At 42.7% G+C, this 26,697-nt stretch overlaps 2 protein-coding genes across 3 annotated transcripts; one reads left to right on the forward strand and one right to left on the reverse strand.

Annotated features, from left to right (window-relative positions):
* On the forward strand, nt 1-24,790 carry LOC131880388 (CAP-Gly domain-containing linker protein 1-like). 2 transcript variants are annotated; one of them, XM_059227014.1, is made up of 5 exons: nt 1-221; nt 17,656-17,921; nt 19,129-19,269; nt 19,433-19,607; nt 19,684-24,790. In XM_059227014.1, exons 2-5 carry the CDS (start codon nt 17,799-17,801, stop codon nt 24,603-24,605), a joined length of 5,361 nt encoding a protein of 1,786 aa, XP_059082997.1. In that variant the 5' UTR covers nt 1-221; nt 17,656-17,798; the 3' UTR covers nt 24,606-24,790. The 2 variants fall into 2 exon arrangements, with proteins under 2 accessions (XP_059082997.1, XP_059082998.1); XM_059227015.1 differs by lacking the exons at nt 1-221; nt 17,656-17,921 and adding exons at nt 3,942-5,426; nt 5,504-6,032.
* LOC131880395 (uncharacterized) lies at nt 24,717-26,697 on the reverse strand. The gene is made up of 3 exons (XM_059227023.1): nt 26,303-26,697; nt 25,084-25,289; nt 24,717-25,013 (listed from the first exon to the last, which is right to left on the reverse strand). Exons 1-3 carry the CDS (start codon nt 26,621-26,623, stop codon nt 24,803-24,805), a joined length of 738 nt encoding a protein of 245 aa, XP_059083006.1. The 5' UTR covers nt 26,624-26,697; the 3' UTR covers nt 24,717-24,802.

The raw sequence follows: 26,697 nt of genomic DNA on the forward strand, positions 1-26,697 counted from the left end.
ATTCCCCAGCTGACTTGGCATGCCATGCTTGAGCAGCGTTGGACTCGGCAGGATTGCTTGGATGCATGCAGGAAGGGATTGCGCGAATGTTGTTGACAGTGGGCGAAATCAGGACTTCTCACGAAGAGGGTTTAAAGATTGCTCAAGTGCGAGGCTGGGTACATTACAAGGACAAGTGAGACCCAAATATGGAACATAAGAGCTCATACCGCAAGTCCAAGGTAAGGAACGCATCCCATTTCCTCGATTGCCATCACCAAACTCGTCAACGCGCCAAAAAGTGAAACTGGCACATGTGGACCAAAATAGATCCTTTGTTAGAAGTGAGCAGGTGTTCGTTTGACCAACGAGAAGAACTTTCCTAAGACTTAACAGAGCCATATTTGGTCATTGAATCACTTCTTGACGTACCATAAAAGGGAAATTTGGTCATAGGCGTGGAACGAAATGGGCCATGAAGTGCCAAATGAGGTTTTCCTCAACTTCGTAATAGGGATGGGCCAGATAGTAGATGACACATGAATCCACCCCGAAAAATGAGTGAGCGAGTGAGCCTTGTCATTTTTGGGGGCGAGATATCATTCTGAACTACAGAATGTCGGATTGCGTATTTGATAAGGAAATGGCGATTTCTTTAGATCCCATAGAAAGACCTGAAGATCCATAGTGTAAACCTCAGTCCAAAAGGGAATCAATGAGGGTCGAAATTTGGCATGACGCCGATCCAAAATGGTTGGTGGTCGATGATTGTATCTCTCTTGTTGTGGATTTGCGATTGAGTCCGAGGGCCTCGATGAAAGTTGGCTAAACGCGTTTTTTTTACTTTGTTTTTTAAGTGACTCACGAGAAGTACCAGCAACTGTCTTTGCAATTTTATTGACGATAGACACTGTGTCCATACAAATTTTTCCTGTTTTCAACAAACCCAGATTTCGTTTTTTCAAGCATAAAATATTAGTAGTCTTCACGCTTAATTGGTTATAATATATTAACCGATTTTGTATTGATGATTTAGGCTTACAGATAGTTTGACTTCGAATCTGTGACGGTATCCATTTCCAGATTGATTGAACTCATTAGGGATGGATTTATGAAATATAAAAATATTTATAAAATCATCTCCATACCGCGAAGGACTACAATATTGTTGGTTTAACTTTCCAATAGGTGTTAAAAAGTCGGAAAAAGGGTTCAGAATTGTTTTGCACCTTTGGGCTTGTTTGAGCGACATCAAAAATTGTTTGAATGTTTTGCTTCCAATTATTTTTGTTTTATATGATCCTAATCTCTTGTTGGGCCGGTCATTTAAATTACTTGCATTATGCATACAAAGTGTTTTGAATATCGCAGTTGGCAGCCCATACAATTTTTAAGAGAGTCATTTTCGCGTGGGAGTGACTTATTACCGCGAGCATCCTGAGCCATAGTCTTCTGACTACTTTGAATGTGAACAATCTGAACTCGGGGGGGGGGGGGAGGGGGCCGACGAAATGTTTTTTTTCGGCTTCAAGATTTGGGGTTGATTTGGATACAACCTTGGGAGTTGGTTTTTTTCCGACACAAAGATGTGAGAACCCAAGCCTTAACACCTGTGGATTTGATATTGGTAGTTTGTAATAAGCCCTTGATATAGACATGATGACCTCGATCGTGTGAATGGGGAGCTGTGTTACCCCACGAAAGCCATGTGGCAATTAATTTAGGTGTTCTTCGAGCTCATTGGATCCCGCCTGACGTAATGTATAAATACGGAGGAATAAACGTGGGATCTACAGAGACAGACAGGGTGACTTTTCACCTTTGAAGCATAATGATAGCAGCAAAGAAAGAGTAAACTGAAGCGGAGGCTAGTTTTAACTATTGCTGAAATGTTATATGCTCCAGTAGTAGTTCCAACTATTTGAGTTATAGGTCTAAAATAATGAATAATATTATAAATCTAGTTTGTCAGCTGACGCTTCGAATGGGGAACATATTTGTTTTACTCCTTCAACATGAATTTGTTTTTACATCAAAATGATATGTGATCCGTCAACGAACTGTGTAGAGTTGGGGGATTTATTTTGCACTTGACTTTAGGATTGATCTGGAATTTCGTTAAAAAATGTCAAGTTTTTTTTAACTTGCTTAATCCATCCGATTTTTTTGGAAAATGGTAGATGTAATGGTGTTATAAATAAGTTTACTCGTAAGCTGTTATTGCTTTTATATATTGACAATTTCAAAGCCATGAACAGGGTGGGATATTTATAAAATAGGTATCATCGTGACATGAATGTTGAAAGTGAAACAACGTAAAACGTGAGGCGAAACTGGTTTCTGCCCGAAGATATTAGTACTTGAATCAAGTTTGCATCTACTTAGAATTGCTAGGACAATACTCAAAAATACAAAGTTCATTGTGCTCGATGAATAAATTTCCACCCTGTTGGGTTGTTTTCCAATTAAAGTAATGTGGGCCCCAATGTCTGTTTTGGCAACTTTATGTCGTTCACTAATCGAGTCGGCGTGTGTGAATGTGTTCATAACCACATGGAAATTTAGAAACCAGATGTTTCACTTCATACTCGCTCAAATAAACACCATTAATTTTTGTCGCGGTTTAGTGGCTTTTCGCTCCAATAGATGAGAATGACAAAATGGGTTGGAACAGGTGTTTAAACCAGATATTCACATGACATTCGAGCTAAATCTACCACTTCAAAACCAGTTTGAAGAGCCCCAGCAATGACAGTATTGTAAGGCTGAATTGGAATAACAGCAAGGTTAAAAAAAACTGCACATGAGAAAATCATTCGTCCACTAAGACCCTCTGGCAGTTGACATGACGAGCCCTCAAAGGCAACATTTGAACTCTCAGATGGCAATGATAGCCCGTTTGGGCAACAATCGATGTACGAATCTCCTGATTAGGAACCAGATTCATTCTTACAGGCCAAATCATTTTGACCTGAAGGCTGCTAGGCCAGGTTAATTCATACACTATCTAGGCATCATGGTGGCTTCAACTCTTAAACCAATGTTTTGACTCTCAACAAAGAAAACAATGGAATGGTAAGTCCATAAAGCCAGGATAGAGATAGGCCATCGTGTTTTCCAAAGTACCCTTCTGACTTCGTTCTGTCTGGCTCGTCGGTTCAGGTTTTCACCCACGATTTCGTCATCTATTAATGACTCTCGAGGCTCTTGAACATTTTGTTCGCTCGCCAATCAGGATTTACTCCTCTGGCTATCATCTTATAACAATCAAGCCCGGGCGCCAATGGATCAAGCCAAGGAATTGCCCACGCAATATCCATTGCTCCTGTTGTTGGTAGTGATGTTGTCGGTGTTGGCGGCTCTTGCCAAAAAGCTGTCGTTTGCCACAATGCGAGCTCAATGTAAGAAGTTTCTGGAAAAACTTGAAGGTTCCGAACGGCTGATGACTAGTTAGAGCAAGAAATTAAGCGTGCACACTTAATTACTAGGGGAAAGGTTTGATGTTGGTTCAATGGAAGTAACACCAGGTCAATACCATTGTGGCTTGCCCAATGAATAGGCTAGCTTAATTATAACGTGGGTATTGAAAGAAAAAAGATAGCGATTTCGAGATTATGTTTTAGATTGTAAGTTGCTTTGAATATTGAAAGATTTGAAGTATCAAACGGGTCAAATTATTACTGTTGATTACCCATACGGGAAATCTATCGCGCTTCAATATTATTGGGAAGACAAAGAAAATTTAAGATCTCGACTTTTGATGTGAAACCCTGTGTTCTTCATAACGGCCTGGTTTAATGTAAAATACCCAATCACTTACAATCCTGCCCTCTAAAGATGACCAACCGAGAGAGAGATCGAGAAGAAAATCTCAGTGGGTGAAACTGAAAGCCTCTGGGGCGAGTCAACCATGATAGGAGTGGAAAAGCTAGTTAATTGTGCCCCAAGACATGGTTCTTCAGTACGCCGAGAGACGAGAACGCCCCCGAATATTAGTGCTCGGTGGATCCCACGTATGAGAATGATCGCACATGATTGGAGAAAAATAACTTTACCAGCCACCTCTTCCAACCTCCACACTTCAAATCTTTTCATCACAAGATTTTATGCTCTGTCAGTCGATTTTGAGCTTGAGTAGGAACGGACCCATCATCTCCATATTGAGTATCGTTGACTTTGTTTTGCTTGAGTGGCCTTAATGAGAATCCCATGTCACATTCCTGGAAAGTGAAACATTCATAACTTGACCCAAAACTGCGGCAATTGGATGATCAGCGAGGCATTCTTTTACCCACCCTCAATTTCATTTCGTGGAAGAATTGTTGAACGAATTCAATCAAGACGACCGCTGAACTCGAAAACTTGGGGGAGCGTTATCATCTCTGTTACTCATAGTAGAACGGTTGGAGTTCCCCTTCTTCCTTGATCCTTGATCGAAGCTTGAAGTGCATACCACCGTTGGAGTTAAGTCTTGAACACACCAGTAGTGCTTGGCTGCATCCACTCCTCACGCACATATACATACACACACACACATACATACACACTCACACACGCACTCACACATCACTTATTCACACTCGCCCTCCACTCGGAATGACGAATCTTCCGGACGACCAAATGGATAGCCTGTTGCGTCAAGCTCGCAGAATCAGTTCAGACGTCGGTGGAGAAAGATCAGTGTCTCCAGGCAGTAACATGTTGCACAGAAATGATACAGCCGGATCCCTGGGAGGGGGTGTGCTTCCCCACCCAAGGAGACAATCCACCCAACAAGAATTAATGGGAGATAACCTCGCCCGACGTCTTTCTGAGGCTGGGGTCAATCGAAGGCCCTCTGCTGCTCAAATCCTAACAGAGGACACCGATTCGTTCATCGTCGGTGTCCGAGTGTATGTGGATGGAGTGAAGCCTGGACGTATTCAGTACATTGGCGAGACCAAGTTCGGTCCGGGAGACTGGGCCGGAGTGGTTTTGGATGAGCCGATTGGCAAGAATGACGGATCTGTCGGGAAAACCCGATATTTCCAATGTGAGCCTTACTATGGAGTGTTTTCTCGTTTGTTCCGACTCACCCGTGGGCCCATTGAAGGGGCTGAGGATGTACTAGCCCAGGTCAGGAAATATGGCTATGAAATTGTGGACGCTCCAGTTGGAATGCGACGAGGAAGTGTGGGCAGTGGGGGAGGATCCCGAAGGGGTTCCACATCAGAGAGAAGAGGCAGTGTGGAAAGAAGTTCTATTAGTCCTCGTGCTGTCACGCCTGAAATGCGGAGATCCAGTGTGAACCGAAATAGCCCTGATCCCATGGTGCGGAGGGGAAGTGCTGCGGTCGAGCCCCGCAGAACCAGCTTGAGTGTTCCCGAGAGACGAGGAAGCATGGGCCAAAGTCCTTTGGGTCGCCGAACACCAGGTCGATCCCCGTTGGCTTCCCCACGCACGTCAAGGTAAGCTTTTCCTCCGATCAGGCGAAAGTGTTGAAATCTGAATGAAGCTTGATTGGTTCTTGATTGTTATTCAATAGATCCTACATCACGGGAGGTGACGTGAGAATTGAAAAAGACCCTGAAATGACCAAACTTGCTCAAGAAGCACGGAGACTGAGCATGGAAGGAGGGTCTTCTTCAAGAAGGCCTTCCGGCTCCATCGATCAATTGGGAAATAGAACCTTCTCCGCCCGACCAACGTCGACCCTTAACAAGAACGGAAACGGAATACGGCGACCTTCAGAAGGATTTGGAACAGGTACGCGTAGTCCACGTTTGGGCGATAGGCGGCCCTCTGAAAATACCAATGGATACAACGCAAACTATCGCCGGTCGTCAGAGTCTCCTGTCAACAATAACTATCGTCGACCCTCCGAAGGGATTAGCAATCTCAGACGCGGTAGCAACACCACAGTGCAAAAAGAAGAGGTTGGACGCCGACCTTCTTCCGATGTGGACACCCACGAGGTCGAGCGTCGACGACTTAGCGAAGCTGGCCTTCGAAGACCTTCAGTGTCCGATCGAGTACTAAATGAAGACACTTCCAACTTGATGGTTGGCCAGCAAGTTTGGGTGGATGGGGACAAACATGGACGAATCGCCTTCATTGGAGGTGTTCATTTTGCCAGCGGAGAAGTTGCCGGGGTTCACCTCGAGAAACCTATGGGCAAAAACAATGGCTCCGTGGGTGGTACGTTGTACTTTCAATGTGAGCCCAAGCATGGAATCTTTGCCCGTCTTCATCGGTTGAGTCGCGAACCCCTCTTTGACGAAAACGAGGAATACAACGAGGAATAATCAATGAAGAAGAGAGAAAGTGTCAATGTTTGCTCCCTCAACACCTTCCCTTCCCGCGGCTCCCTCCATGGTGGGTTTCCTGTCCATTATTTCCACATCTTGCCATTTCAATGTTTTGAGTGTGAATGTGATTTTCTTATCCGTCGTCCACTTATTAAGAAGAATCTATGAAGAAGACTGGTGGCCTACTCCCCTTCCTGCTAACCAAAAGTGCCTCTCTCTCTCTGCTTGGAAAGAGCAGACTTGTGTTGTGAATTAACTGTGGCATGCCAACTTCTTGTACTTGTTAACTCATCAAGCAAAATCTAATTTTATTCTCATCAGGTATATCGAACACCGAATCCTAAAATATTCTCTGTGCCATAACCAATCAGATAAGACTCGTTGTGGTCTAAATAAACAGTCCCATACTGTCACGACGCCATTAGAGTCTTCTGCTCTTGGGTATTCATGGGAGGCCTTAATCGAGATTGCCTCAGATCTAAAACGGCTTGTCTGTTGCGCTCAAGGTCACTCCGACTCAAAACTAACAACACCAGCCACCACCAACGACCATCTCACTCACACATGTGTGCGAGTGTTGCGTCTTCTGGCCACTGCTTAAGCAGAATAGCTTTGAGGCGGCTTAGATTTAGCACGGGGGATGGCTTCGAGACCTCTTAACAGGTGGAGGGACCTCTTCTTCTTGTGTGGAATGGGGGTGATTTCAAGCTGGTCTCCCCAACTTGTGGCCGAACTAATTCCAACCCAGATTCTCCGATGTCCTTTGTGTAGAAGAGACAGTTCGTTTGTGACAGATGAACACTTGCACACTTTGACTCACACACACACATGAGAGCACCATTCTAGATTCTAGAACGATCAGGTTGGGTTTTGAGGGTGGTTCGGAGCCGCCTCGCCCACACAAGTCACAAGGATGGACTCAAAAATTCAATTTTGCTCTTTCATAACAAATTGTTGTGAGTCTTGCATGAGGAATGATGGGTGTACGGGATGGTTATTTAAGAGACACTTGAAGAATTTTATCTGACCTGATGAAAAATGAATATGTATGAAGGAAGCTAGAGGGGGAGACATATGAATTTGACTTGAGTGATAATGGGCCAAGACCATAACGACATTCATAGGTATCCCCTAGTGGTTATTTGCCGTGCTGAGCGACGAAATCTAATGGGCCTCGAGTCCGATTGTAAAAAGTTCATTTGGGTTTTATACTACCGATAAGAGGCGGTCTGGGGAGGCCTCTTTCTTAGGGGCTCGACGGTCCTCTGAGTTCTTGTAGTCATTTCTCATTTGCTTACTGCAAATGGGCGTTGCAAGATTGCTCTTTTTCGGCAGTATCAAAGAAAACTGATGGTTTTGGATGGTTCACAGTTGGATTTGATCCTTCCCATGTATGCTTTTTGTGACCAAAAATCAACATTATCACCAGCCAAACCTTCATTGAAGTCGTCGACTCCGCAAGAGCCGTAGATTTCTTGATGACAAACCACCAATGAGATACGTAGATAGGTGATGATGATGAAACTTGTCCATCTCAATTTTCAAATCAGTCCAGAAGTCTAATTGTTGCCATTTTCAAAGTCAAGGTTACACGGAAAATGCCTCCAAAGTGCTGCTGACTTATGGTACATAGGCCTTGGGAGGGCCTGACTGGGTTCATCTCGTGCTGCTTTGTACTCTGAGCTCATGTTCTGATGATCTGGCTTGAAACATCCAGTCCCCTTGGTTAGCTGTGGTTATTCTTCCACAGCTCTACTCCAGGTCTGGTCACTTGGAAGTCTTGGAAAGAGTACCCTCGTGTCAAGGAAAGAATTCCGATGATTGTCTGATTAGTAATGGCGGATCGTCCTAGTGCATCGTATATTCTGAAGTTCATCAACGTTGGCTGAAGTTTGAACAGATTCTGCCAAAGATCCAATTGTGTCCTTCCTCAAGGTCGTTCTTTGATGGCGCTACATACCTTACCGCAATGATGGATGGGTGTCGCAAAAGACCCTTAACGACTTCGGTTCGATGTTATTCAGCACACACACACACAACCTCCCCATTCAACCAGATGAACCAGGCTGTTTTGAGAATGACATCGTTCTCTAATAGGGTTTTGAGCTCGGGCCAAGTATGTAATTGCTTTTCCATCTCTCGCTGCGTAGCTGCAATGACCCCCTTGAGTGTCTTAGTAGTGGCTTGACACACTTCAATTGGCTGGAATGGCTCCCATCAAAGCGTAACCACAATCGTTGTCAGTAAGCAGTTGTTCGTGTAAGATGTAAATGAACTGTCAAGCCAGCCCTTCGATTATCATTACCGTGAGCGGAACCCCCTTTGCCATTGATGGCTATGATGAGACTCGAATGAACCCAAGTTTGAAATTGAGATGTCGATGACTCAAAGCTACCATGACGTGGCTGGAAGACATTCGCACGAAGCGGCAACACTTGAGAGATTGGCAATGGTGTTTTTGCCCACTCGAGGAAGATAATCTTTTTTTTAAGATGTTGTTCATGCCCTATTGTGTGGTCAAATCTGAAGAACCAAAGAGATGTTTGTCCCACATTTCAAGTATGAGTGAGTCCCGTTCTGGATGGTTCTTTTGGCATTGGTTCGAAGGTGGCGCAACTTGGATCGGGTCGTGATTTTGAACTTGTCCTCGTGAACGGGAATCTTGTTTTTGTTTCAATTCCAAAAGGGAATTCAGAATGCTGGTAATAGACATTGCAAATTTGGTCGGGCATACCCATGCTGCCAAGACTTGGTTGGCTCACGAGCCCTCCTGAATGGGTGATTAGAGATTGCATTTCCTGCAGTGCCAAAAAATGACAAAAGAATCCTTCAGAGATCTCTTCTTTGGATATTTGCCTTGGTCACGCCATCGGAATCCAATGCATTGTGAAAATATGTAGACCACATTACCCAAGAGGTCAGGCCGAAACCTCAATAACAGTGGACCTGTAAGCCATCTTAAATCCTGCAAATGACACATGAATAAATGCATTTCATCAATGCGTGCGTGTCAAGTGCTTTGCCGTGCTTTTAGAAACACAAAGGCACTTCAAAATTTCAATCTAAGTTGATTCTGTTGTTGTTCTTCGTCATCAGGGGGAACGATGATGATGGCCCCCTATCGTTTTACCTCATAAAATATCAAGCATGTGCATCCTGCTATCTCAAGTGACAGTAAACGTCGTTTTAACGTCAGCCCATGAACTTTGAAACCGTTCATAAATCCAATTCTCGAGACGCATTTCCACGATATCCGGTTTCAGTCATAACAAAACGGAATAACTTTATTTACAGTACTTACCGAGGCCTCCTCTGGTTATATTGGGTTTTCCAGATGAATAGCAGAGAAACAATGGCATTTGGTCCCTTTTCATACATTACACTTGAGACAAAATTAGAATTATGCTTTATTCGGCTCTTGTTACTAATAGCTAGGGGTTTGGCAATAACCCTTGAGACTATTGGTATTTGTAATCAGCTACCCTTGACGATGATCGTTAGCCATCAGCGTATAGAATATTTTTATTTGCATGCTAGTTGTTCTACCGATTTATAAATTTAGTCGAGGCCAAACGTGGAATGCCATAATGCACTTTATTCCCGGAATTTGTTTTCTCTGCTGCAATTCGAGCCCGAGTTTATTGTCATGCTCTTTTTACTCGACCATATTCGTTGAAGTTCATGAAATTAAACACGCAGCATCCAGCTGTTTTTCGGCCCACTAGCAATCAATTGTTGAGTTGTTTTGGTCAACGGTGAAGGGCAATAATTTGAGGCAAGAAAAAACTCGACTAAGAGTGGGCCGATTCAATTACTCTTACCCGTATCTCTAAAACATTTCCGCCCCAATTCCAGTTCGGAGGTGGCTATTTCCCGAACCAACCTCCAAGTTTATTGATCATGTCTCACAATTAAAAAGTGACAAAGCGCTCGAATTACCATGATATACACATTATTTCAAAGGCAATTTGGGCGTCATGATATTTTGTTGGAAAGTCTGCAAGAAACGAACAGTTGAACGTTTCCTCTAAAGGAAATATTAGCTGCTATTTTCGTGGCTTATCCGCTTAACCCCTTCCAAGAACCAATTAAATTCTGCGTTGACCGAAATTCTCAACTCAGATTAGATTGGTTGAGGCACAAGGCAAAGCGGTCAAGGGGATAAGCCACGGAAATATTCGCTATTAAGGATAAGAAAGTATGAAACTCGATCTTCTTGGAAGCTTAAACTTTTGCATGATGAACATAATTCAAGTCCCATAGTCCCATTTTGGTTTTCTTCGGTCAGAGTCTGGACTTTTTTTTGTAAAGCGAATTTTGTGATGCTTTATTTACTCATAGGGCTTTTGAAATGAGATTGGGTTTCATTGGTTGAAGTGAATCATGGAAATGACCTTTTTGTCTCCAGGAATGCATTTGTTGTGGCCAGCATAAACACTTGTGGTAAGCTTTGATTACGTTGCATAGGGGCCAATTATGTTAATGAACGTATTCATTTCGGTTGAAATATGCCAAAAGGTGATCGATCTCTTTGGTTTTTTCATTAACGTTCGTGCCCAGAGCTTTTTGGAAGTGCCAAAAGGTTAAGGGGCATTCATTTTTCATAAATTCCATAATTACTGCCCAGGCAGTCGGTGGATGGCAGAAGTATGGGAGAAAACGGTTCATTTTTTAGTCACCACCATAACTTCAAGCTCGACAAAGTCCATTCCAGTGTTTTTATTTGTCTGCTCCTGATCCTGGTTCTTACACGACTCTCTGCCCACGTGTGTCTACCTATTTTGATTCATGGATGAATTGTTATTTCATTTATTCCGAAACTTATGAGCGGAACAAAAAGTCCATAATCTTTCAAATCCAATTACAAACCTTAGGTCCCCCCACCCTTTAAAAAGAAACTTGTCTCCCTTTCGCCATCCAAATCGCATGGGTTGAAATTTCACGCTTTAGTTTCAAGGCATTCATGGTTTTCATTGTCCCTTTATTTCTTCTTTGAGTTCATAACCAAGAGAAAATGACCAATCCTCTTTTACTGAATCTAAACTCAATTGCTTCCGGACCGAATAATGTCAAGTTAACCATACCCAAAATATTCCGCAACAAGCTCGCCCGAAAAACGTCAAAAGTCGATTTTGGCAACACTGAGTATATTTATCAGCCTTGAGGTTATAAAAGGTAACTAGAATATATTTTTTCAAGATCGTCCCCCCACTAATTTGATCCAAGTTATAGCTCAACTAATGATGCCACGTAGTTACAATGATTGTGAAAATTTGCTTTGCCCAAGAGATTCTTCGTACACTGTACAAGCCAATGGGATTGGCATCACTTAACGTTTGAGAACCAATCGATTAAAAATAGATTTCAGCCTCTTAGCTCTTATATCCTCGGACTAAATCTGTCACACACTTGCGTGAATGGTTCGAGAATGAAATGATGATCATGATCATGATGCTGATCATGGTGTTGAGAGGATCGATTTGCTTGCACCAACTCATACGAGTATGTTCTCCCTCAGATGGCCACAAATGAGGACGACACTCTGATTCAACTAATGATGGTTTTAATCCTTTTAAGATTCGCCTTCGATTATGGCAAAGCTCGACTTAAAAGGCTTGCCTTGCCTTAAACAGAGTGGCTGAGCATTGGCTAAAAGTCATCAGAAATAACGAGACGGCGATTCTTTCCACGAGAGTGGAATTCTCTGGATTTGTAGTCTATCTCGAACTCGGAACAGATCTGGAGATCTTGTGTCAATGGGCACATTTCGTAGATACGAGCTATTCGGAATCGTGAGACTCATCCAACGGTTAAACTTCGGTTTTTGTGCATAAAAAAGACTGAATGCATTCAAGATGAAGATCATGGCTACCATGAATCTGCAGTGATGCAGCGACAATGCGGATGAATGCATTCTCACTAAGCCCCTCAGGGCGTAAAATTGGAGTCAACCAATCCTTTTGAGACCTTCTTTTAATCCGGGAACTTAAGAAGCTGTTAATGAAGGAAATGACGGCAATTCAATATCAAGGAAGGAACTGTTCCAGTGTTGAAAAAATGTTTTACGTTGATTCTCGTGAAGTTTTTAGTGTTAAGGTTAAGTAAAGTGGTTGAATTGTGAATAGTGGAAAATTAAGATAAGTAGAGGAGATTGGTCGGACAGAAATAGTTTGTGAAATGATATGAAAAAGAGAAAAGCTATCAATATGTTCAAGCTTACTGTACAGTGTGTGCTGGTTTAGCTAGATGTTTGTATTTTCATGAATATTTTATTTTTATCTATTTCGTTACATTGCTGAACCATTCACTCTCCTTGTTGTTTGATGTCTAAAAATATCATAGCTCCGAAACTGAGGCTGAGCCATCCAGGCAATCGAAGAAGCCATCACTTAACTTTGACGTCGTTCCACATTTGCAACGAGTTAATTGTAATGCGGGATGAACAGTATGTACACACAAGCACACTTTATGTGTGTTCGCCCTTTTGGAATTGCAGATGCCATGCATGCCTTAAACAGATACCGTCTGTGGTGATTCAGATTAGGGCTACGGGATCGCATTCTTCTCTCCAATGAGTTATTGAAATCTCCCGGGATGATTGAACTCGAGCCCTTTCTCGCAATGGTTGGAAGAATACTGAGGGAGATTAAATTTGGCGACGCAATTTCGCAGATCTTCGTTTTGCGAAAGAGAGAGTAAGTGAATAACTCAGCTGAGTGAGTGAGTGTGAGTGTGTGTGAGTGTATTTTATCACATCCAAAGAAGATAGAATGAACATAGACGTAGAGATAGCTTGTGATGGATAGCCATCTTTGGCGATGGAGACATCGTCATAAAAATACAAACTGGATAAGATCTTCCAAACATCTTCGGTCTCACCATTACCAAAATCCAGCCCTTTATGTGCCATTCTTCTCGGGAATCGCCTCTCGGATGAGAAGACAATTCAAAGTTTGATATCAAAACTAGCCATTGGCCGTAGTTATCAAGTCAATGAAGATGAATGCTAATGAGACGACGTGTCCACTTGCTTTGTGGTGGCCTGATAACACAAAGAGGGAATCAAATCGGGTCTGTTCAGTTGTAGATCCAACCAAGATGCGTCATTTAATGTTCTGATCAGGAATGACACGATTCCGTACCAACTGACCGATCATACTGATTCATCTTGATGGTGCCTGACTTTGCTCCCAATTGGGAGCATGTGTCACACTCCGGTAGGTTTTGTTTTCATTTTTTTCCTGTTATATTTTTATGCTCCTCCAGTGTTTCTTGAACTGTCGTTGTAAAAGCGTGGGCGGAATGAACGCCAGATACGGTGTGTCTTGTCCACATTCTCGTCGGACGGTTAATCACATGGTGTTGAACTATCAATATGTGTAGTACAAGTACTCAGAAGTACGTAAGACTCAAAAGTGGATATGCGGTGGCAAAATGTTCTGTTGCCAGTTCGAGCAGTAGCCTTGATATCAAATACATCATCACTAGGGAAGTGCAAAATGTGCAAAATAGTAAAGCCTTTTTGTGACAAAAAGGTGAAAAAAAATAAGCCCAAAGTGTGCAGAAAAAGGTGCATAAAAGGTAAAAAAATGTAACGAAAGGTGCAAATAAAGTCCAAAAAGAAGGGATATTCAAATCTTTTTTTTTCACAGTAGTACGAATTTGAAAAATGCGTTCTTAGAAAACGAATTTTGCCTCGATTGTGGACCAAATTGACAGTTATTTGTTTTTTTATTGGGTCGAGGAATGCTTCCCCCTTGCTTGTTTTTCTCTTTTCCCAACAATAGATCTGCAACATTGATTTAAGTGAAGAAAAGTTTAAATTTTTCTTCCTCAAAAAGATCACACAGTTAGCCTGGAGGATGTAAGAAAGGCAGCTACGTTGCGTTTTTTGGGCTGCTTAACTATCTTAGCGCCCGGCTGAGCCTGTCTCTTGACTTGAAATTGGCTTGTTTCATTTCTGTTCTCCTTTGTTTCTGAACCAAAAGCGAACTACTTTGCGCCTGCGCGATTAAATCTTTGACGTCATTTTTTTCAAAATTCAGCATGTCATATCTTTAATTTGGCGCAGCCTTTGATTTTGATCTGAAACTTTGAAATCTATTTTAACTTGAAGAAAGTTCTGATTTCAACCAAAATGAACATTCATAGACCAAATGTGCCAATAAAAGTGCAAAATATAAGTCAAAAGGTGCAAATAAAGGTGAAAAGTGCAAGTGTGTAAAAAGTGGACTTTGGTGACAAATATTCTTTTTACACAATTTGCCCGTCCCTAATCATCACAAGGCCTAAGTGATCCGATATTTGTTATTGGTCATGTTCCACGCCTCTGTTTTCATTACCCGACGTTCATCATTTTCCGAACCACTATCAATGTTTCATTTTCTACAAGTTCAATCTTTGACGATCTTCTCAATCGAGAATGCCTCCCTCTACTTTCTTCTAGAATTGAAGTATAAGGAAGGAATACTATTTAGTATTTACTCATCGAAGCTGAATTTAGGTCTAATATTGGCTTGTGTGTTCTGGTTTTGGAGGTATGATTAAACCTGATCTTTTTCCTGGTTTGACTAATGTTAACAAGGTGAGGACTCCTTGAAGGGTACTGACATGCAAATTAGGCTCACACACAATCTCTAAACTTCTGACATCCGATTAGTTCATTAGCACTTTAGCTAAAAGGAGTCCATATACAAAAATGCCGATTGTAAAGATTTTTTCGTATTTGGGGTGCACATGTCGGAATATCTAGCCTCGTCCCGCAAACGAAGTAAGTCCTCGTATAATCGGAATACATTTCTGATTTACAGTGTCATTGTTCTCCGTCTGAGGGTGTGGATTTGGCTGGCGACGAAAGTTGCCCTGGGCTAGGTCAGCGAGGCGAATCGAACCGGGGACCTCTCTTATGCTAGAAAACTGTCCTAACCACTCTACCATATAATAATTTTTATTCTGTCAGATTTAATTCCTAATTTTTCCTCGCAAATCAAATTTAAAGTGAGAGACGTAAATATATATGGTTAGAGGACCTGGGTTTGATCCTTCTCCCTGACCTTTCTGAAGGAACTTTTTAGACATCCTTCTGACATTGGGCACGACACTTCTGCTTGGCAAAATGAATACATGATGTGATGGCTGGTCTCTTTAGTCTGACAAGGCTCACCCCTCTAACCCTGAGCACTCAAAGTGCAATCTTTCTTTTCAACCCCTTTTTTACAAAACGTTCCCTAACCCATTCGAACCCCCACGTGAAAGTTTTAAGTGTTCACTTGGTCTTTTACATTCAAGAGGGTATTTCATGTTCTGAAGGTTATGATTGACAACAAAGTTTGAAATGATCTCCTTTGAGTACCTATAAATATTGGAACACAGGAAAGCATCGACGAGAATTTGAGGGAAGAAAATCATCTTGGTCCTACCAAACTCGAACCTACTAGTGGTCTCGAAATACTTGCCAGGAACAGCTGAATATGAGTCATCTCGATGGAATTTTCTACAGATGACATCACAATCATCTGTATACATAATGTGTGTACAGCAGTCGAAATGGCCAAATCTGGAGCGGAACGTTTTTTTTTCTTAAGCCAAGCTTTGTTTGGCAACCCTGAATGGAAGAAACGCAACAAGACAATAGCAGCACTTGGAATGCTTTGAGAAATGTTGACATGCGTAGCGAAAACCAAGCTCCATTCGCATTCCTAATGTCTTGACGAAGAATCGTGGCGTCTTAGTACGTATTAGAAGCAAATAACAATAACCAGCGGTAGATAACTCGTTTGAAGGGATTGCGAACTCAGGATTTCGAGTTTGTCATTTGATTGTACCACGAGTGATCTCATTTTCAAAATTAACCCGGCCAAGGAATCTATCCGAACCAAATGAATGCCGGGTTTCTTTGAGAGTTTTCCGACACCGATGCAAAAGATCCTTTTAAATCCTCCCACGCTCAACCCAAGGATCCACCATACATGATCATAAGAATTCATTCTACTTAGTCAGTAACAAAAAACCTTCAAACGTTAACGGCAAGGGCTTAGAAATAAGTTAAAATAGAATGTTTTTGGGATATTTTTTGACAAATTTATCTCTATGACTCTCCAAACAACAAAGAAAAAAAATTTAAAAGTGGAATGGAACAGTTAATCCCCAAGGCCAGGAAAGAAGTTCAGTGCCCCATCCTTGCTATCATTAGTTCTATTCAAGAAAAAAAAACGAGAAACCAGGCTCAATGGACGTTGAGAGTGGAGAAACCCCAGTTAGAGAGCCAAGAAACGAAACAGATAGATCTATTTGTGTCCTTCCCTGATGATTTGCTCATTCTGAGTATTTTTGTTACAATTATAGCCCACCAATTGGTTGAATTATAACCGCTGTTTATCGACAGAAGAGGCATGTGATGTTATTCATTTTAGGGAAAACTTGCCGGCAATAAAAGATAAAAATCAATTTCCTTCCCTTAAAAAAAAAGTTCCAACTTGAGGAACCAAATTGCAACATTTACTAGTCCTTACTTCCAGCTCAATTTTCGACTTTGGAAAAATGTGAGTACGAGATGGCTGATGTGCACATGCACGAGCATTGGACCTAAGGCGGTCAAAGATAATTGATCCATTGGCCTATGAATTTTCAGACAAGTCAGATTTGATGGTCTGTTTAAACACTATCGCACAGATTGCGTTCAAATCTACTTGACACATTGCTCGACCAAAAGGCAAGTGGGAAGATGGAATGTGCATAAATCTGGCCCGTTCGTCTAAGGCTCAAACGAAGCAGGGGCCTGAAAAAGTGCCCCCCGATCCCAATCCGTCGAGATGAAAAATTTGCATTTGAGGAAACTCCCCTCGAATTTAGGTGCATCCAAGGATATATTGTTGGTCTGCTTTTTCCACAATACGGCTCAGTCAATACAGACGCAACCCACATTCCCCCTATTCGGTTGAGGATTTCAATGCTCGTTCATGAGCATTGAGATAATGGGAAAAGACCTCATTATGCCTTTTGACAGATGTCAGGCCGACCCAGTGCTGCAGCGGCGCTATTCAAACATGACACTCTAGGCCTATCATGATTTGCCTCCAAATACGGCCGTTGAGATCAGTTCTTTTGAACCTGGCTTGACTGGCACCTTCCGGGCCTTTTGGGTTATACTATGTACAGTATATACTGCTGTAGGTCGGTTGACATTAGTAAAAGACGGTGGCCATTCATGCTTCAATCGATGATGACTCAACCGAGAAGAGACGAGGACAGACAGAGAGACCAAAATACTCATATGTACATGTAGCCTCCAGTTAGTCAGTCAGGCAACCAACCAGGCAGCCAGGCAGCCAGACAGGCCTTGATGTAAATGATGATTGACATTCAGCCAAACTGTTGCTTATCCTTTCAGGTCCATTGATGTCCAAGAACCCGTTCGTGTCTTGGCTTGACATATGTGTACATGTATGATAAGTCCTGCTAGTCTGTGACGGCAAGGAGCCACAAATGCGAACGAGTGAGTGAGCGAGCGAGTGGAATTGATTTGTCGCCAAAATGAGCCAATTACCGCGACCGGTCTCGAAAATTGCCAAGCCCGTGTCCCACTCGCACAGTTGTGTTGGAGGGCACAAAGACCATGATCAACCGGTTGAAGAGGACTTCAAAGTCGGTGACAAGGTGAGGAATGAGGCTTGAAACAATCCTGACATAGGAGCACATTTCCCATGTTTATGTTGCGCCTGATAGTGCGGAGACAGACGGGTTATCAAATGGTTTTGATAACCATCGGGTTAGGAGAGAAATACATACCAATGATCATCTTGCTTGGAATTGCACAACCGTGCCGTGTTAATCATTTGAACGGCACTGATGATACCCAAAAGAAGAGCTTTTAGCAAATTATGTTAGTTTCAAGTTTCACTCACGATTGAAAAGTATTCTTGTTCGTATTAAGCAGGAACAAGGCGTACGGAGAGACCTGACTCATTTTTATTTAAATCCTTGCCTTGGTAGAATAGTTATGTAAAAAATGAATGTGGTTTATTTCATTTTTTGATTAGTCCTTTCTTATACAGTTTTAGTTCCTTGGACCACATTAAGATCACATTTACTTTAACTAATTTTTGTGACAAAGAAGTAACCAAGCCGTGAACAATCAAAAGGTAGTAAAAAGCATATTCATATTCAATTTTATAAGCTAAATATCGAATGTTTATCCTTTAAATTTTTTGGGAAACATTTTTAAGCGTAGACGAAATTGACCTGGAGTTATAGTGACTGTAAAATTTAATGGCTTAATGTTCAAGTTTAAATATCTGAAAAATATTTCTTTTGCGAAGTCTCTGTTTTCTAAATTATCCCCATATTAATCAAAATTCGAGGTTTTTAATGGAGGACGCATTGGCAAACCATGTTTTTGGGTCCAAATCCAGTTAAAAGCTCAAAATTTAATTGAACCTGCAGAGGCTATAGAATTTTGAGCCCCCGTTATTGACCTGTTTTGTTTGGTAAAAGCATGAACTTCTCTGAAAAAGGAGAAACTCAAAACTCAGAACTTCTTACTCGCCTTCTTCATTGTTCAATACCCTTCCTTCTAATGTAATATATAGACAATATGTTCGCGTTGATCTGCTGAATTAATACAGATTTTCCATCTTGAATTGATGGGCATGATATTCCCAATAGTGATAAGGGAGTCCGTAAAAAAAAATTTAAAAAATTGAAATAGCTTTACAAAAGAAAAATTCACTTTCCGATCCTCGAATCATATTTTGTAGTGCTGGGGCGAATCCGGATTCGAGTCCGAGTCCACTCGTCCACTCGGCTTTCATTTTGACCGATCCCTGTGCACTTGACCAATTTATAACTACCTTCCTTTTCACAGGTCTGGGTTGGTGGAACCAAAGCGGGCAAGATTGCATTTTTGGGCGAGACCAAATTTGCCCCTGGTGAATGGGCGGGTGTATTTCTGGACGATCCCGTTGGCAAAAACGATGGCTCTGTGGCAGGCGTGTCCTATTTCAAGGTACTGGTATACATTTTGAACCAGTACATCAACCATGAGAAAAAAATCGCCATCGTACTTTGAATGATCATCATGCTTAGTTTCATAAATGAGTATCCGAATCAAATCCAAAAATGCGATGGTAGAAGAAAAACCTTAAAAAGAGAAGATCAATTTGTTGCAGTGCGAGGCCATGCATGGCGTCTTCTCCAGAGCTTCCAAGCTTAGCCGTCAACCGCTGGCCAGTGGACCGCCCTCTTGTCTGACCACGCCTCGAAAGGTTTCGAAAGTGGGACGAGCTTCAATTTCTCCGTCCGAGAGTCAAGCCAATCTCAAATCCGAAACGCCTTCACCTACCGGTAAGAGTTTTTTAAGCTTCGAATTCTGATCACAAAACATATTCCAACAGCTGGTTGACTTATCGTTCGTTTCCAGGTTCAACCATCAGTTTAGCCTCAATGGGACCCCTGAAAGTTGGAGATCGAGTCATTGTGAGCAATGCCATCACTGGGACCAAAGCGGGAACTCTCCGGTACATTGGACCCACGGATTTTGCAGCCGGAGAGTTTGGTGGCGTTGAGCTGGACTCGGCCATTGGCAAAAATGATGGCATGGTGGGAGATAAACGCTACTTTCAATGTCAACCCAACTTTGGGATATTTGCCCCAATGCACAAGATCAGCAAGTCCCCGAAGAATCGAATGCAAAGGCAGCCTTCCAATTTGACGCCGCGGAAATTGAACCGGGAGCGCTCGGACTTGTCAGACATTTCCATGGCCAGTGTGGTTTCAACCGTTTCCAAGGCTCAAGGGCCCGTGAAGAAAAAGTCCATAGCCTCTATTTTAGCCCCCGAAAGACTTAAGATGTCCTTGAAGGAGAAGGAGGACAAGATTGACAATCTGCTGAAAGAGCGGGATTTGGAACGAGCTCAGATTGCGAAGGCGGCCAGTCAAACCGATGAAGCGGAAGAGAATCTCTCGAGGCTTCGGGAAGAGTATGAAAACTATAAGTTCGAGCAAGATGAGCGGGCTGCGGCTTACCAATCTGCCGTGGAGCAATACGAAGAGAAGATCCGGAGGTTGAAGAACAAACTTGAGGATGAGAAGAAGAAGAGTGAGGACATCGAGTTCAAGTTGGAGGAGGAGACTGTTATGCGAACCGAGACCGAAGCTGGAAATTCGGCTGAACTTATTGAGAAGATTCGGAGCTTGGAAGAACAACTTGCTGCCGAGTTTAATGCCAAGGCTGAATGGAGCGGAGGCAAGGCTGAATTCGAGACCAAAATCAAAGATCTTCAAGATCGTCTTGGATCCGAGCAAAAGAATCGCGTGGACGTCCAAATTGACATCGAGAGTCTCAAGGAAGAGCTTGAAGCAGAGAAGAAAAAAGTTGACGCCAAGGCTAAAGAGGTTGAATTGTTCAGGGTCAAACTTGTGACCTCGGAAGAGAAACTAAAGGAGACCCGAGTGAGTTTGGATGTCTTCAAAGAGGAGTCTGGGAATAAGGTGTTTGAAACCGAAGAGCAAGTGATGCTTCTGAAGGACGAGATCGAAGGGTTAAAAACTGACTTGGAAGAGGCTCAAAGCAACGTGGAATTCGAACGAAAGAATCATGCCACCTTGCAAGAGAGTCTGAAATCCCAAAGTACCACAACCATAGCCCAAGTTAATGAACTTGAGAAGAACCTCGCGGAGAAAGATAATGAACTCATTGAGCTCAAACACAAGTTTGCCTCCTTGGAAAGTGGAAACAAGACGCTTCTAACAACTCTAGATGACAAAGCAAAAGACATCAAAGAGAGAACCCTGGAGAACCAAACCCTGAAGGAGCACGTTTCCAAAGCTGAACAAGAAGGGGCCTCAATTCGGCAGGAGTTGAAGGCTGCCAACCTTCAACTGGAAGACGCCAACAATATGGTCAAAATCAAGGAGAGCAATCTCAAGGAAATTCAAGCCTCAAAGGTTGAGACAGAGAAACAATTGGCCAATCGCTCCAAGGAAATTGACGCGCTCAAAGCTCAGTTGGACAAGTCGGGATCTGACACTCAAATTGAACTCCAGAAGAAATCGGAACAAGTCATTGAACTGGAATCGAAACTAGCGGAGATAATGAAAACCGTAAAAGTCCTGGAACAAGATTCTGCCAAAATAAGTATCGTTGAAGGTGAGATGAGGAGTGTTCAGAAGGAACTAGAAGAGGCCAATCTGGCCAAGGCAGGCCTTGAAAAAGAGTTGATGGTTTGGAAAGACTCGTCCCAAACGAACACGGATGAAGTCAAGCGATTGAGTGGAACAGTCAATTCTAAGGATCTTGAATTGGAAACGCTTCGTGGAGATCTCGCCGCCATGACTGGCCAGCTCAAGGACTTGAAAGTAGCTATTGATCAGACGGAGGCTGAAAATGCCGAGAAATTGGATGTTGCCCAAAGGGAATCCAAGAAGGCGATCCATGAGTTGGAAGAGAAGTTGAGAAAAACCGAGGCTGCCAAAGAGAAGGTCGAGAAATCAAAAGAGGAGGTCATTAAAGATTTGAATTCCAAGATCAGAACAACAACCACCGAGCATGATCAACTCGCCAAGAATCTGCGGGAAGACATCGCCAAGCGTGTTATTGAGATTGAGAGTTGGCAATCCAAGTATTCGGCTTTACAAGAAAGCCTGTCGTCTTCCACCAATGAATCTTCCAAAACTTTGAATGAATTAAAGCAGAAAGTTGCGGATTTGGAAACGAACCTTAACGTGAAAAATCGCGAGAACACCGCTCTACAGGATGAATTGCTCAAGTTAACGGAGACAGCCAAGCAATTGGAAGCAACGAAACAGGAACTTGACATTGCGACCAAAGGAAAAATCGCCGCGGAAGCCTTGAATAAGGACTTCGCTCAGAAACTGACCACGTCTCAAGGAAAATTGAGTGAGCTTGCTCGAGAGAAGATCCATTTAGAGAAATCCATCCAGGATATGCAAAACACATCTCTGGATTCGAATGTTCAGATCACTTCCTTGAACGATGAGATTAATGCCAAGAAGGCGGAACTGGACCAAATCAAGCATGTCCAAGAAGAAGAAAAAGAGACATATCGAAAGAGTTTAGATGAAAAAGCGAAAGAAGTGACGGCGAAAGAAATTGAACTCCAGAAAGTTCTGGAGTCCAAGGCATCTGTTGAAGAAGAGTTCAAGAAAGAAATTAAGAAATTGCAAGAAGACATAGAGGGCACAAAAGCGGCAAAAGCGAAAATGGCAAGCGAAGCGGAAGAAGCCAGAGCAAAAGCCACGGAGGCTGAAGAAGAGGCGAAGATCAAGATCAGCGAAATCACGCACAGATTGGAAGCCCTTGGAAATGACTTCAAAGTGAAAGAAAATGCACTGCAAAGCGCGGAAAGTGAATTGAAGGAAGAGAAAGTCAAACGGATGGAGCTTGAGCAAGCCTTAGAGAAATCTAAGCGAAGCCATGAAGATGAACTTGAAGAACTGGTCGATGCCATCAATGATCTGAAGATGAAAGAGGAGGAATTAGAGGCCACAAAAGAAGAGCTAGAATTGAAGTCCATTGAGCTGGAGAAAGTCAACAAGGAGCATGCTAAAGCTAGGGATCAATTCCAGACCGAGCTCAAGTTTGTTCAAGAACAAGCTCAAAAAGAATTAGACGTTTTGACCAAGCAACAGGAGGAGACCAAAGGACAGATCACTTACCTCAAAGAATCCATGGGTGGAAGCAAAGTAGAGTATGACCTTCAAGTAGACAAGCTAGCCAAGCAATTGGACACCCTAAAGACGAAGCATGAGGAAGAAATCTATAAGAAAGATGACCTTCTGAAGAAAATGAGAGAAGATATTGCCAATAAGGAAGAGGAACTCGATTTTGTCAAGGAAGAGCTACAGGCCAAAACTGAGGAACTCATGGATATCAACACCGACTTGGAGGTCAAAGAGGCGGGCTTCAACAACAGTTTCAAAGAAACCGAAGAACAACACAAGGACGAGGTCGAAGTTTTGGTTTCGAAAGTGGAGGAAGCCAAGCAAGAAATCTCGGAATTGTCGGAAACTTTGGCCAAAACAATTGCTGATCATGATGCCAAGTTGGATGATATGAAGATTGGACGGAAAACCGAGGTCAACACTCTGCAAGACCAAATATCAGAACGGGATCGGGCGATTCTGGACCTCAAAGCCACGCTAGAGGGGATGCAAACCCAAGTCGCAAGTCTCACATCCTCTCAAGTGGATGAGGCAAAGATTCATGAGGCCAAACTTGGCAGACTGAATGTTGAGAATGAAGAACTCCGGTTGAAGAAACGAGATCTGGAGAGCACTCTTAAGACCCTTCAAGCCGATTTCGATCAAATGAATCATCTAAAGGAGGACCTCACCATCAAGGTTGTTGAGAAGGAAAAGCAGGTCAAAGAATTTACATCCCAAGTTCAGACCATGAGAGTGACTTATGAGAAGACACAGAAAGAGCTGAGTGAGAGGGTGGAAAAATCCTCTCAGGACGGCCAAGCCCTCAAGGAAGTTGAAATGGCACTTCATGAGGAAAGGCTCCGGGTAGACGAGCTCCAAATTGCCCTGGCCGAGGCCGAATCGGAGCGAGATTGTGCCAGGTCAAAGTCCAAGGATTTACAGAAGATCTCTCAACACAACAATCGTTTGGAAGAACAGAATGAAGCCCTCAAGAGAGATGTTGCGGACCTCAAGCAGAAACTAGCCTTCTCCGAACAAGAGTCACAATCCGAAAGAGCTGAGCTCAATGAAGTGGTTCAACAAAGTAAGGACCTACTCAGAGAGAAACTCGAGGAATTCAAGATCCAGAAGCAGCAATATGAGACCCTGAAGCTCGAGAATCAACAACTCAATTCATATCGGCGAGATCTGATGATCGTGGAACAAGAAAAGCGGGACCTAGAGTCCCAATTGGTGACCCTCACCTATGAAGCCCGATCTGGGCGGAGATCTCCTTCACCGGCCAAGAGCTTCACGTCCGATATGCCTGAAGGCGAGCTCAAAGGCCAAGTGGACTTTCTCAACTCGGTCATTGTGGATATGCAGAGGAAGAATGACGAGCTCAAGACCAAATTGGAACTGTTTGAGTCAGCTGGGATCATTGATGCCGAGGCCGAGGCAGCTTTCATGTTCAATGGCGTGAGCTCAAGGCAAGTGGCACCGAGGTTGTTTTGTGATATCTGTGATGAGTTTGATATCCACGACACAGAGGATTGCCCAACCCAGGCCATGGACATTCCGGACGAGGTGGTCCACACCAAATCCGGTGGGGTGCGAGGGCAAATCCGGGAATATTGTGACATTTGTGAAGTGTTTGGCCATTCCACGGAGAATTGTAGTGAGACTGAGACGTACTAAATAAGCATCTCGAGAGCGTTCCTCCCAAATGTGGTTTTGTTGACCAAAACCGTGTTACAATCATGGAAGCCATTTTCCACTCTAACCATGCAGTATACGAGTACCCGTGGGCCACCTGAAAATAACTTTAATACTTCCAGCATGTTGTGAATGTTGCAATATTAATATATTTTACACATTTCGAAGGTGCGTTGGTGTTAAATCCCTGGAGGGATGAGCTTTTCGGTGGCATAGCATCCTCTCTTAGCACTCGACACCCGATTCCCAAGGGACCCCAAGTCGATGGGATTGGCAAAAAATCCGGGATAACAATTGGATTGATCTCCAGGATAAATGCAGATTGAATCTCCTTGGAAGTTCTTCTCAGCATAGAGCGTCCACGATGAACAACCATTCACAATGGCCGATCTAGAAAGTGTTGGGAACGATAAGTAATCCAATCCATGCCTTCACTTTCAGGCTAAACATTCTCACTTACTCGCCAAAATTGTCAAAATCAAATTGGGTGACATCGTCATAGAAGTACTGCTCTTTGCCCATGAAGTAATTGCTTTCGTAGAGGGTGAGCACATCGAATTTGTAGCCATCAGGGGCTCCAGAATATCGGACGGATGACGCCAGGCCGGCAAAAGTGGTGTCGAAAGTTGTGCAAAATCCTTCTCCCCAACCACTGAAAGCCGGGCTCTACAAAATCGCACGTCTAGCTGATGAAATTATTACATAGAAGTGATTTGGTAGTTTTTGGAAAACAAGTTTCCTGACAAATATACAAGGCTGATCAGAAATATTAAAGGGTTAGCCAGATCTGCCAACGTTGGCCGATCAAATAGTATGTGAAAATAAAAGTTAAGTAAAATGAATAAAATTTTCGTCTTGAAGTGCTGGGATTCCAATCCCAGTATAGGTAAGGAAAACAATATACGCAGGTTTTGTGTTATCTAGCATATCAGAGGTTGGCCCCAAAAATTGTTGTTTATAAAATCAAAGTGCACTTTTTCAAACTTTTATTCTCCACTCGGCAAATTTGCTCTCTAAATTTCACGGATGTAACGGAAATAATGGTAAAATTGAGATTAATCACCTAAAGCTTAGTTGCTTTTTCTTTAAGACTGCTTTGTAATACCTTTTCGTTTCCGTTTCCGTTTTTTGGACACAAGAGTAGCATTGGGTGAAATGATGAATAGTATCCCTTTTTGACACTTTTTACAACTCGAACCATACTATACCAATATGTACCTCGGAAAGTATACGAGAAATAATTTCCCTATTGATTCAGAAATATATTCTCGATATGCTCTATGAATTTCTCTGTTTTAAGGGAAGCTGAAAAAAGAAGTTTCAATTGATATTATTACCAAAAACTTGAATGACCTGGGGCTTGGTGTTAAATTTTTCTTTCGCTCATGTTGCACGGAAGAAAATGAAGGTTTTAACTTTTTTAGGTCTAACAAGCCTTCGGGATGTTTTGCTAAATATGCCATATGCTCCACATTTTTCAGACATTTCACTGAAAAATGGAATGTGTTCTAGGTACCTAAGTAGTAGACTAAATGGGACAAATAACGGGGCGTCCATTAATGAAACTATCGTGTGCCCAAATTGGAGCCATGAATGATATCATTTCAATTACCAGGGAAAAGAAATCGTACATGTTGTTATTCCCGTCGTATGTGTTTGAATTTGGCGTTTAAGCTTACGTCAAAGTGTCCTTGGTTGTATGTTTTGTCGTCGTACAACAACCAGACCCCGTTGAAACAACAAGATGCAGCCAAGTTGTCAAAATTTAATGTGCTCAGGTCTTCAATATTCTGTTGGTTGATTTCAATTTGTTGTCCAGACTGGTTGGGACCCGAGTAGCACCGCACAGATTGAGAGGTCCCACCCTGAGTGCCAGTATCATCTCGTCCAAGTCCCATCAGTCCCATGGGATGGAACTTGGGTTTGTTTGTTCCAGTCACCAAGGATCCTTGGACGGATGGTCCAACGAGGACGAGGAATAACACGATTGATTCAAACATGTTCGATATACTGGTTTGTTGTTATCACCGTCAAAACAAAAGTGTTCTGAGGGATCTCTCTTATCCTGCACAAT

The sequence above is a fragment of the Tigriopus californicus genome, chromosome 5, assembly GCF_007210705.1.
Source record: "Tigriopus californicus strain San Diego chromosome 5, Tcal_SD_v2.1, whole genome shotgun sequence".
Lineage (NCBI taxonomy): Eukaryota > Metazoa > Arthropoda > Copepoda > Harpacticoida > Harpacticidae > Tigriopus > Tigriopus californicus.